The sequence below is a fragment of the Gossypium hirsutum genome, chromosome D11 (assembly GCF_007990345.1).
Source record: "Gossypium hirsutum isolate 1008001.06 chromosome D11, Gossypium_hirsutum_v2.1, whole genome shotgun sequence".
Classification (NCBI taxonomy): Eukaryota; Viridiplantae; Streptophyta; class Magnoliopsida; order Malvales; family Malvaceae; genus Gossypium; species Gossypium hirsutum.
Window position 1 is genome coordinate 42,250,378 of NC_053447.1, and position 12,081 is coordinate 42,262,458.

A 12,081-nucleotide genomic window follows, 5' to 3' on the forward strand; every position below is an offset into this window, starting at 1 on the left:
CCATCGGTTATTGCTAACTATGGCACAAGATGATGGTGGGAGAATCCTTCCAATTGTGTTTACAATAACACCGGGAGAGTCAGGTGACGACTGAGATTTCTTTCTTTTTAGATTGAGGAGGCATGTTTGCCCCCAACCTGATATCTGTATTATATCAGATCGGGGTACTAGAATACTAGCTGTAATTGAGCGATAGAGAAGCCTATGGGATCTCACACACCATTGGTATTGTCTAAGGCACGTTGCATCCAACTCTATGGGTAATATCGGTCTACCACTGAACGACTACAAATAACCAACATAGGTATTTAATCTCCATTATTATAATTTCGTTTGTAATATTTAATTTATTCTGAATGGAAGAGTGGTATGTAATTTTCGCTATCAACTTATATTGACAGGGAACGAGATCAATAATAATCGTTTTCATAAGATGTTGGCGATTTTGTAGTCAGTTAACGATCAAGGTGTAGACTACCTCTGTAACATACCTTTCGATTAGTGGACACAAGCATACGACGATGGCCTACGATATGGTCATGTGACCTCAAACCTGGTTGAATGCATAAATTCTATTCTAAAAAGAACTCGTCATTTGCCAATAATCTCAGTTGTGTAGGAGACATATTTCCTTTTAGTGGCACTATTTCCAAAGCGAGCAGCGAGTTATAAAGGCCAAATGTAGGGAGGTCATGTATAGTACTAGAAGGTATTGCAAGAAATTAACAAGGCAAAGGTGCAGGCCAATACCATGCACATAGTGTGTCACGATTGTGACAACCTATGGTTTTGTGTGACGGAGTTTGATAGACCAAACCAAGGTATTATCAGTGATCAATATCGTGTACACTTGAGAAATAGGACTTGTGATTGTGTGACGTTTGACGTACTTCGTTATCCATGCGGTCATGAATTGCAGCTTGTCAAAATTTCTGTTTGGATCCCATGAGCTATGTTGACGAAGTGTACAAAATAGAATACATGTACAACGTGTAGAGACACGTATTCCCACCGGTCCCAGATGAACGTAAGTGGTTGTTTGTATCGCTTGCTCCATTTAAGTTGTTACCGGATAGATAATTGCATCGCAAACTAAAAGGTCGACCTTGCTCGAGTAGAATACGTGATAATATGGATATTTGGGAAAGAACGAACCAATAAAAGTTGTGAAGATGGTGTAGGAACCCAGGTCATACAATTCAAACATGTCCAAATCGAAATAGTTGATAATTGCTTAAATGAAACTATGTTGCATTATTTCTATTGCCTTATTCAAAAGAACTTCTATTTTATTAAATAGGACAAAATATAAAAATAATTGACTATTAAAATATTCAAAAAAAACTTTTATTTTATTAAATGAAACAATATAAAAATAGTTTGTATAAATATATAAAAAATCAATACATGTGCAGGTCAGAATCAGTGCCATATAGGGGTGGTCGACGGTTACGCGCTAAATTCATTCTTAGTTTAGCTTTCAGCAGGAGTTGTGGTTGCTCCGACGAGAGTTGTGGTTGTTCTGATTTTGGGTGTTGGAAGGATGACCCATATTGATAGAAAAAAGAATGCGGAGGTTTTTACATCACCCACAGCAGAGGTGTTTGAATCCCATAAGGCGATGGGGATTAAAAATTAGATGAGCTCCCTGACTGTGTCTCGTGTGATCCCTCCTGCGATAATGGCCTATATATCTCTTCTACGATAATGGCCATGCATTCCAACCTGGCATAGGACTAGGAAAAAGAAACATATAAGGGTTAGGATACATATAAGGGCTAGGATACACACCTGGCATAATCTGAAGGGGTTGTGGTGTGGGTTTCGTCGTTTGAGGTGTTGGACCTAGTGATTATGTAAGCAGTGTTGATGGGCCCGCCCCGTCATCCATTCTCCTTGAATTTAAAGGTCCTCGTCGTTCCTTTTCAACACGTATTTGTCGATGCCTCTGCTCTACCGAGAACAAATATGGCTTGTCATAGATTCTAAACCATGGCATGTAATCCGACGCGTACGCTAACTCTAGAACGATGATCGATTTGCGAGTAGGTATATGATTATAACGATTTTCCCAAATTTCAATATATTCTAAGGAGAATAGCGGCAAATGCATATTCGATTACCGTAAGTTGATTTTGTGTTCTTCATCGAGCTCATCAGGTGTCACGGGAATCGGTTGCCAGAATCCAAATTGCCACAACACTCTATCTGTCTAGTGCATCTCGACAGTAGCATAGTTGATCAATGGGCCCTTAACATGCCAAATGTTCGGAATTTTGAAAGAATTCATCCGAAATTACTGATCGAATTGGCGATCCTCGTATGGTGTCCATTGAAACTATATGAGCATTATAAAAATATTAGTTATATACATAATACTAAATACTAAATAGGAAATGACTATGTTATGTATATATATTTCATTTAATACTTACATGCGCTTCCAACTGTTGGTCTAATAGAAGCCGTATATCTTCAAGAGCGGTAGGTATTCCAACATAACTCGTCAAATGGGTCCACCTAATTAAATAAATTTTTAGCATAAAATTATATTTTAAATCTATGTAATAATTGTAAAATCTAATATAAAATTTACCTCGTTATGAGTGGAAATGTATATGGGTGGTTCACTCGAGGACATAAAAATGGAAAGCGAAACTGAGTCTATGATTGTAGTAGTGATAGGCAACCTCCGATTTTGGCTTTATTTGGTTTGTCGCCCTGCACATCTCCCGGTACAATGTTGCCAACACGGCAGACCCCTAACTAAGTTCATTGGCTGCTCTAAAATCAACGAGTTTCAGTAGCCACCTCAGATATACGAGGTTTCGTGACAAGTTCGGCATCAGATAACCTCCAATAATCTCAATGATGTATGCCCGAGCATATCATATTCTTTCTACTTCAGTTGAATCATCCCCGGGCTTCGGGAATGTGTCTTGTAACCAGCCCATCTCGATCCGACCTCTGTAAATATTATCCAAAATTGCACCCAAAAGATCATAGCATATGGCTCCCCAATCAGCAAATTGAATGGACCCGATGAGTATGAACCCATCCACCGGCAATCCTAATTGTAACTGTACGTCCTCCAAAGTGATGATACACTCCCTGCATGGAAGATGAAATGTGCGCGTCTCGGGTCTCCACCTCTCTATGAACGGGATGAAGAGTTTCAATCCAACTTGCACTCTCGGCCTGTATTAGCTACGTGCCAAAAACCCACTTCCCTCAAGTAATTTTCTATCAACGGTAATAGAGGACCAGACATATTACGAATATAACATTGTAACACCCGATCTACAGACTGTTATAAAAAATTATAAAATAAAAATTAATTAAAATTACATAAATGAAAAAAAATTAAATAATATTCAAAAATTGAAATTAGCCCTTACCATTTTCATTTGTTCGACGGAGATATGTTTATGATCGAGACAAATTAATTCCTCGGTCATTGCTAACACGATCAAATATCTTAGAAATTATAAAAAAATAGAATACTAATTTAGAAAAAATTAAAGGAAATAGTTAATTAAAGAGAGTTTTGAGAAATTTAGGGAGAAATTTGAGAGTTTTTTTGAAAATTTTGGAAGAAATGTTTGTGTAAAAAAATAGGAGGGTTTTATTTTTTTTATTTTTATCGTTGGACCCCTAACGATTAAAATTTTAAATGACCGTTTGGGTGACCATTGGGGGTAAAAAACACAGGCTAAAACGCGTCTATAAGGGAGTGCTTTTGTCATGTCAGCAAAGCGTATCCACGTCAACGCGTTTTTCGCTAACATGGGAAACGTGCTCCCTCAAGGACGTGTTTTGCTGGAATTTTTCCTTAAAACGCTCCTACGTGGATATGTTTTTATATTTTTAGCCTGTTCCTATAAATAATAAATAAACTGGTTCATTTCTATAAATAAAATAGGAAAAGTCCTTTCTTAGTAAAATGGTCATAACTTTTTTATTTTAATTGTTATTTAACGTAAAAAAAAACATAGAAACATTTTATTTATCTAATATTGATTAAAATAAATTGTATTATTTATTTGTAGATTTCTGACCACTAGGGGTGAGAAAAACTCGATTCGACTCGAAAAAATCGAAAAAAAATTTAAATTTCGAGTTAAACGAATCGAGTTATTCGAGTTATTCGAATCAACTCGAATTTTTTTTTCAAATTTCGAGTTCGAATCGAGTTGAGTTTTCGAATTCGAATAACTCAAATAATTCGAATATCAAACTATAATATTTTACATTTTTACCCCAAACTCCCAAACCTTTTTACTTTTCCCTCAAAACTTTTACTCCTTCCCACTTCCCCCCCCAAAAGTTTTACTCCCTTCCCCTCCCAACCGCCAATCTACCCAAAATCCATTTCCCACCAAAATTTTACTCTCCCATTTACTTTTTCTCAAAATTTTACTCCCAAAAACCCTCAAAACCTTTTATTTTCCCCCAAAATTTTTACTCTCTCCCACTTTTCCCCTAAAACTTTTATTCCCTTTCCATCCCACCTCTCATCTACCTAGGTGTGTTCATTCGGGTAACCGACCGGTTAACCGACCCGAAATAACATTAACCGAATTAACCGTTCAAAATCTTTAACCGTTAACCGAACCAAAATTTTTTTCAAAAACATTAACCGAACCGAAATTTTTTCGGTTAATTCGGCTGGTTAACCGAATTAATCGAAAATTATATGTTTTTTTTTATTTTTGGTTAAAAATTAACCAAACTAACCGAATTAACGGAATTACCCGAATTACCCGAATTAACCGAATTAACCAAATTGAATCACTACATAATTAAATTATTTTTAGACTTTTAGACTTTAGTTTTAGTCTTATTTTTATAATTTTATTTTTATTTATTAAATTATTTGTAATTTTTATAATTGGGTTGGGTTGGATAATTGGGTTGGGTTGAATACTTGGGTTTAGATTGGGTTTAGGTGAATAGTGGGCCTATTTATATATTATAATTTTATTTATTAATTTTTTCGATTAAACCGAAAAAATTCGGTTAACCGACCGGTTTCAAACCGAATTAACCGTTAACCGAAAAATCAAAAAATAATTAACCGACCCCCGACAGAAAAAATTCGGTTAACCGACCGATTAACCTAATTCGGTCGGTTAACCGAATTTTTTCGATTTTACCCGAATTTTGCACACCCCTACATCTACCCCAAACCCTCCCCCCTCCAAATTTTTTTTTAATATTTTTCCTCCAAAATTTTAGTCCCCTATTTATTTTCCCTCAAACTTTTATTCCCCAAAACTTTTTATTTTCCCTCTAAACTTTTACTTCTCACTCTTTACTCTCAAATAAAAAATCAAAATTATCCAAAAAAAAACACTAAACATAAATAGTAATAATTTTATTTATATCTACTATTTATATTATTAAATTAAATTTCACATTTTATATTATTTATTTTATTGAATTGTTTAGTCATATTGAATATCTATATTAAAATTGAATTATTAATTATGTGATAAAATATTCTTGTTAAAATTTTATATTTGTATCAATTTCATATTTTTTTTAAAATAACTTTTATTAAAAAATCATATTTTTACATTTAATATATTTTTTAATTCCAAAATACATAGTGACAAGAATCTAAAGATAATTGAAACAACTAAGCAAGCAAAGAAGCTAACCAGTATATAAAAAATTAATAAATGAATTACGAGGTGATGAAAGTTAATAAAAAAATTATTAAGGTGGACAAATTTTATTACGATGGGTGACAGTAGTTACAAGGACCCAAAATTATTTTTTAAAATTTAACTCGAACAAATATATTCGATTCGATTCGATTCGAATGCCCATCTCACTTGACTCGATTCGAGAAAACTTCAAATAAAGTTAGAATGATAAAATGAGATTCGAAAACTCAATTAATTTAAAAATTTTCAATTCGACTCGATTCGATCGAATGCTTACCCTTACTGACCACAAGGTTTATAGTGGTGATAAATAGTAAATAAAAAGAGTAATTTATGAAACTAAAACGTGGCAGCAGTAGAGTGAATAACAACTACCCCAAGAATGAGCCCACGAAAGCAACCCCTCACCTCACCTTCCTCTGAATGCTTGCTACCAACCCCTCCTTGCCGGGGGGAATTGGTTGGTGGGAATGCCCTTGCTTCCACGTCATCATTGCTGCACTGTTTAAATATAATAAGAGGTATATATAAAATTTGTATACAGTTTCCATACTCCAGTCGCCGCTTTAAAATGCATCCCTGCCAGAAAAAGCAAACTGCATTTCTAAAAATATTACAGTAATAGATTATAAACGAGCCTTCTCTTCTTTAATACAAAGTCAGAGAGCAATAGCCCTTCACGAATTTCATTTTATCTTTATTAATTAATCGAGGTAAGTTCATAAGTTTTGCTTGAAATTTCTGTTGTTAAAGTTAATTAGCTTTATTATTAACTAATTTCTGCATAAATTTCTCTTGAATTAATTAGTAAAAGAAAAACTGAGAATTTTTATTTTTGAAAATTTTATTGAATCCGGGGCGGTTGGAAGCTGAAAATGGAGGCAGGAGTTGCATGCAAGTTGAATTATCCGACATGGATTAGGTTTGGGAGAAAATCGACTGGTTCTTTGCGGTTCGATCGGATAGCGAAGCAAGAACACAAGACCCGGGTGGTTGTTTCGGCCCACTTTCCGGTTCAGACATCTTCCAATCGACATAGATCAGTCTCTTTGGAGGTTTCCTGCTCTTCCTATACGAACTTTTCAGGTGAAACAAAATTGATATGCCAATTTTATGACTGTTGTAATTTCGTTTATCATATTTGTACAATTGATTCATTTATTAAAGTCCTCTCTCTTTCTAAATCTTTTTCATGATATGTTGAATTTCGAAAATTTAAGGTAAAATTGGAATAAAAGGATAGCAACGTTTTAAAGGAAAATAGGCAGGAAAGAAACTTTGGCAACTTTTGCACATGACACTATAAATTTACTATTGACCTGATAGTAAATTCCATTGTTTTTTAATGTGCGGATATGACGCAGGGTTTTGTTAAATTTCCTAATATAACCATTTGTAATACTTGGAGCGTAGATTAGAAATCATTTTGTCTCTGCCTTCTGTCAAATGCCAGTCTCCTTTCATGTTCTCACTTTTCTGCTAAGTTGTACCATTTAATCTTGGTTGAATTTCATGTTGTTTTACCATAGGATGAAACTAGCATGTTTTGTTCATGTTGAGATTCTCCAAAGTGAGAGCAATACAACTCAGACCCTAGGTGGCTAAATTGTTCTTGAGAATTTTAAATTTTATCACACATATGATTGATCCCCATGATGTTATGTGTTAAAATGTTATTTCGCAGCTTCAACAATGGAAACTGGCAGCATTCATGCACCTTATGATGAAGCTTTAATGTTAAAGGTATGATAAAATTCCCTGTAATTATTTTAATCTTTGGTTTATAAAGTATGATATGGTGATTAGATACCTCCTTTTTTTTTAATCTCTTCCATTTAGTGTTTTGGCATCTATTTCCAGTGATATTTTAGTTTTTAGTTAAGGCCTCAAACACTGGAAAGAGAAGCTAACTTGTGCTGCATCTGAGATTTGTTCTGCTGCTGTATCTTACATTATGTGAATAAAATTTGCAGAATAAGTCACTAGAGGTTGAGCCATATTTAAATGGGCACAGTATATATCTTGTTGGTCAGTTTCTTTTCTCCAAGTTTTCTAAGTTTGTGCTGTCAAAGATTTACTTTCTTTGGTATCTAAACTTTATCAACATGAATCTGCAGGATTGATGGGCTCTGGAAAAACTACAGTGGGCAAAATTCTCTCCCATGTACTCGGTTATTCATTTTGTGACAGGTTTGTACTGTGAATTGTTTGTTAGTAGTGAGTCCTATAGTTGTAATCTTCTGATGTTCTAATGGCAAAATTGGTGTGGTTTAAGGGGGGAAACCAGCAGTGAATCAATAGAAAGAATTTGGTCTGAACAAAAAAGAAGAAAGAAGTTGGAACTCTAAAAAGCTTGGGGTTTAAAAAGAACCTCTTGTTTCTTTATACTATTTCATAGAAAAATAATAAGAATAATGATGATGGCTGTAAAAGCTACAACTTATTTATATAGGCATTCTTTCTTGCAAGTGAAGTTACTAGGCTTTTTTGCAAATAAAGTTTTATTCCTAGCCTTAGGTTTAAACCCTAAAGATAACTAATAACCCTATCCATATATAATATATCTAATATATAAAATAAAGGTTATAACATAAAACTGAAATAATAAAATATTATAATATAAATAAATGCTCCTATGTCATTTTCATTCTCCATTAAGATACTGGAAAGAAGAAAATTAACATGCAGAAGCTATGGAAACATTCTTCATGAGTTTCCTAGTTCTTTGTGGCATATTGTCCTCTATGGTTTGTAGGGTGGAATTAGTGGTCTTGGTCACAAGAGCTAATGATGGGTTGAGATCATGCATTATTTAAATAATTTGGGCATTAATATGTTCAGATTAGACTCCACTGTCCAAGGACTTGGTCCATTTTTGATACGTAAATTGTCTAGGTTGAATATTAGAAGTGTTATTCCTTCCTTGATGTCTACCAATTGCCAAGGTAAGATTGCTAAACCAACTTTTTAATTTGTGTCTCAAGAACAGCTTTATTCTATAATTTTCAGTGACATATTAATAGAGCAGGAGGTGAATGGAATGTCTGTAGCTGAAATATTTAAGCTTCATGGGGAGAGTTTCTTCAGAAAAAAGGAGGTAAGTCAGCAAACTCCCTCTCTTTATGCACATATTCTTTCATCCTTCAGTGTATTTTACTTGAATCATTACTTATGTTGATGATCATGCAGTAAAGTAAGCCGTCATTTTTCTAAAATTGGAGGACTGTGAAAATTTTCATGGCAATATTTTTGGATTGAGTGTTTGAGTCTTCTTCTACTTTAAAATTAATCTTTTTGGAATTATGCCTTTTGTTTCAAATTTAAGTTTTTTTATTGAGTTGGTTTGAGTTATTTATTTTTAAGTTTAATTTAATCTTTTTTTAGCTAAAACATAATGGAGATATAAGGGTCAATCTCTGCCTTTTTGTGCTATCGTAGAAGATTGTAAACCAGTATTAATCTCACTTAAGTAGGACCTCTGCTGCTAGTCATATGAAGAATTAGATGATATAAGTTTTCATTGTAATGAACCTTGTTATAGAAGATTATTGGCAGACATGTAAATTTGACCAACATTCAGAAGTTGGTTTGGGCTGAGTTTCACTAATATAAAAGGGAGGCCACTGTAAGCCAGAGATAGCAAATTTACGAAAGAAAAGAATTAGACAAATTGCTAACTGATTTTAGTCTTTATCATCACTTATTCTAGGACCATTATTTATGATTGCGTGGAGGACCAATTTAGTCATCATAATTGTTGTCATTATAATATATTGCGGATTTTTCCAATTGAACTGAATCTTTTATATTCTTCTTGTCTATAAGACTGAGGTATTACAGAGGCTCTCTTCAAAGAAACAACTTGTTGTTTCTACTGGTGGAGGTGCAGTTGTACTGGATGTGAACTGGTAAACAGGAATTTAATTAGTTTAGATTCTTCTCTCTGCGTTGGTTCGATTTTCTGTTGCATAAACTATAACAGTCTGACTCTTTTATTTGGTTTATCAGGGACTATATGCAGAAGAAGGGGATTGTTGTTTGGTTAGATGTACCTTTGGAAGCCTTGGCACAAAGGATTGCTGCAGTAGGTACTCATTCTCGTCCCCTTTTGCATTATGAAGATGGTGATCCATATACAAAGGTAGTCTGTTGCTGATTTTATTTACTTTCCTTGCGTGGACTTGGTTTACATGGTCTAGCAAGTTTTTGACATTCTGACCCTTTTACAGGCTTTAAAACGTCTGTCTTACCTTTTGGAGCAGAGGGGTAAAAATTATGCTAAAGCAAATGCCAGGGTTTCATTGGAAGGTATGTATAGTTAAACCTGTGTCTTGTACTTTTATGGTCTAGGTTATGTTCGGACAAGATAGTGTATGAAGCGTCTGTTAGCTGGTTGCTTGAAGTGCATCAATGCTCATTACCTTCAGCTTGTTTACATTCTTCAAAGATATGAGATATAGTGTGATGCCATTATCATTCTTCCTTTACTTTCCTTTTCATCTGTATTCCCCTTGTATCTTCATTTGATATGGCAAGCTCATGCTTTTGTTGCTGTGGTGTTTATGTTCGTCTCCAGCTGATTTTTTTCTTTAAACTCGTGTTCCAAAAATTTCAGAAATTGCTGGCAAACTAGGTTATAGAGATGTATCAGATCTTACTCCAACAGAGATCGCAATCGAGGTCTTTTCTTTCTCTTTGTCTTATATTTTCTCCCCTTATCCTATTAAAATGTTGGCTAAATGGTATGACTATCCTCTTAGGCATTGGAACAAATTGAAGTGTATCTAAAGGAGGAAGATGGCATGGCCATTGCAGGATTATAGTTTTGAAAAAGCTTAAATATGGTGATTTGATTTGGTTTTATTTGTAGCATAGCATGTCAAAATTGCCTCATTTTTGTTTTGTTTTTCTTTTTATCTCTGCCACGGTGTAGTTTGTTTACGCAACTAAGTTGTGAAACTCCCCACGTATTGTGACTAAATATCATGAATTTGATGCACTCGTGTATGTTTGCCTAATTCATGATATTTCTTTTTTGGTATTCTCTATGTTCGTGGCTGTTCTCAATATTCTCGTCTATGAGATAGGCTTGTTTTTCAAGTGGGGCAGTTGAGATTCAAATCGGTGATGGCAGGGGGAAGCCAGAACAAATTTTTAGGGGAGGCCAAATGAAAATTTCATTTTTGTTGTCTATATTTTTATAATTTTTGAAGGATTAAATCGATTTTTTTTATTTTAAGGGGTCCAAAGTGTAATTTTAACTTTATTAATTTAAAATTTTAAAAAGGTTTAAAGAGCTTAAATAATAATTTTCTATTTTAAGGGGACTGGGCTCATGTCAACTGCCTTTGGGTGATGGTGAAATTGGTTGACGTTAGTGAATTGGATTAGATTGAGCCTTGATCAGGACACCAAGGACTAACTTCTTGATGTTAAAAATGGTCAATCCAGAGCCAAAATCCCAAGATTGATCAGTTAAATTAGAAAAATATAAATAAGGGCAAAAGTAAACTACAGCTTTTACAGTTGCATTGATTGATACCACGTATATATTGGTGGTTACTCATATTCCCCGATCCGGAAATATTTAAATATTTTACTTTTGAAAAATCATATTTCTATATGGAAAAACAAAATTATGAATATTATTATTTGTTTGTGCATGTGAAACATGAGACATTTTAGAAAGAGTTCGAATGGGATTGTTCAAACTAGCATTTTTGTTACAAATATATGATAGAAGAAGACTACAAGAGAAAGGGATGGAGACTGAGGCATAAATACTTTTTTAAAGGATACAAGCAACAAAATTACGAAACTGAATCTTATATAAATAATGAAAAGTTGAGATAATTTCATAACATTAATTTTTCCAAAAATTCTCTCTTTTATAATATATAAATAATAAACTCAAAATTCAAATAACTAACTTGCCATTATAATGGGTAGTAACCTGACTCAATTGTTTAATTTCTAAAAACTATCATGTATACAACTTGTGTTTGCTGAACATTATATATATAATATAAATAAAATTTCCTTAGCAATAAGAAATTACTTTGTAACAGTAAAATTGGGTAAAAGTATAATAGACACTCTTCAACTAGGAGATGGATTATATTTATACTTCTCTACTAAAAAAAATAGTAAATTAGTCACTGTATATTAGATCAAAGAACAAATTAATCTTTTTGTTCAAATTTTCTTCCATTTCTACTATTAAAAACAAGTTCTTATATGTTAGAATGAAGTACATATGTTTATTTTGTCAGTTATGCTAATTTTTAACCGTAAAAATAGATGAAATTACATCAATTTATTCTTTAATCTAATATAGAGACTAATCTACTTATTTTTTGAATACAAAGAGTAAAATGTAATTTAAGTAATAGTACAAAACCCTCCGTAT

General features: G+C 33.5%; 1 protein-coding gene across 2 annotated transcripts; it reads left to right on the plus strand.

Annotated features, from left to right (window-relative positions):
• Nucleotides 1–6,127: 6,127 nt before the first annotated feature.
• LOC107948413 (shikimate kinase 1, chloroplastic) lies at nucleotides 6,128–10,671 on the plus strand. Of its 2 annotated transcripts, none has more exons than XM_016882952.2 (11): nucleotides 6,128–6,385; nucleotides 6,542–6,758; nucleotides 7,357–7,415; nucleotides 7,646–7,700; nucleotides 7,790–7,862; nucleotides 8,682–8,769; nucleotides 9,498–9,580; nucleotides 9,681–9,813; nucleotides 9,902–9,980; nucleotides 10,288–10,352; nucleotides 10,433–10,671. In XM_016882952.2, exons 2-11 carry the CDS (start codon nucleotides 6,548–6,550, stop codon nucleotides 10,493–10,495), a joined length of 909 nt encoding a protein of 302 aa, XP_016738441.1. In that variant the 5' UTR covers nucleotides 6,128–6,385; nucleotides 6,542–6,547; the 3' UTR covers nucleotides 10,496–10,671. The 2 variants fall into 2 exon arrangements, with proteins under 2 accessions (XP_016738441.1, XP_016738442.1); XM_016882953.2 differs by having other exon boundaries at nucleotides 6,204–6,385; nucleotides 6,530–6,758.
• The last annotated feature ends 1,410 nt before the right edge of the window (nucleotides 10,672–12,081 follow it).

Bases quoted from the DNA above. Each gene is read 5' to 3' on its own strand.
- LOC107948413 (XM_016882952.2), top strand. From the start codon at position 6,548: ATGGAGGCAGGAGTTGCATGCAAGTTGAATTATCCGACATGGATTAGG. The intron at 8,770-9,497 runs GTAAGTCAGCAA...CTTGTCTATAAG, and splicing joins GTTTCTTCAGAAAAAAGGAG to ACTGAGGTATTACAGAGGCT. The intron at 9,581-9,680 runs GTAAACAGGAAT...TTGGTTTATCAG, and splicing joins GTTGTACTGGATGTGAACTG to GGACTATATGCAGAAGAAGG.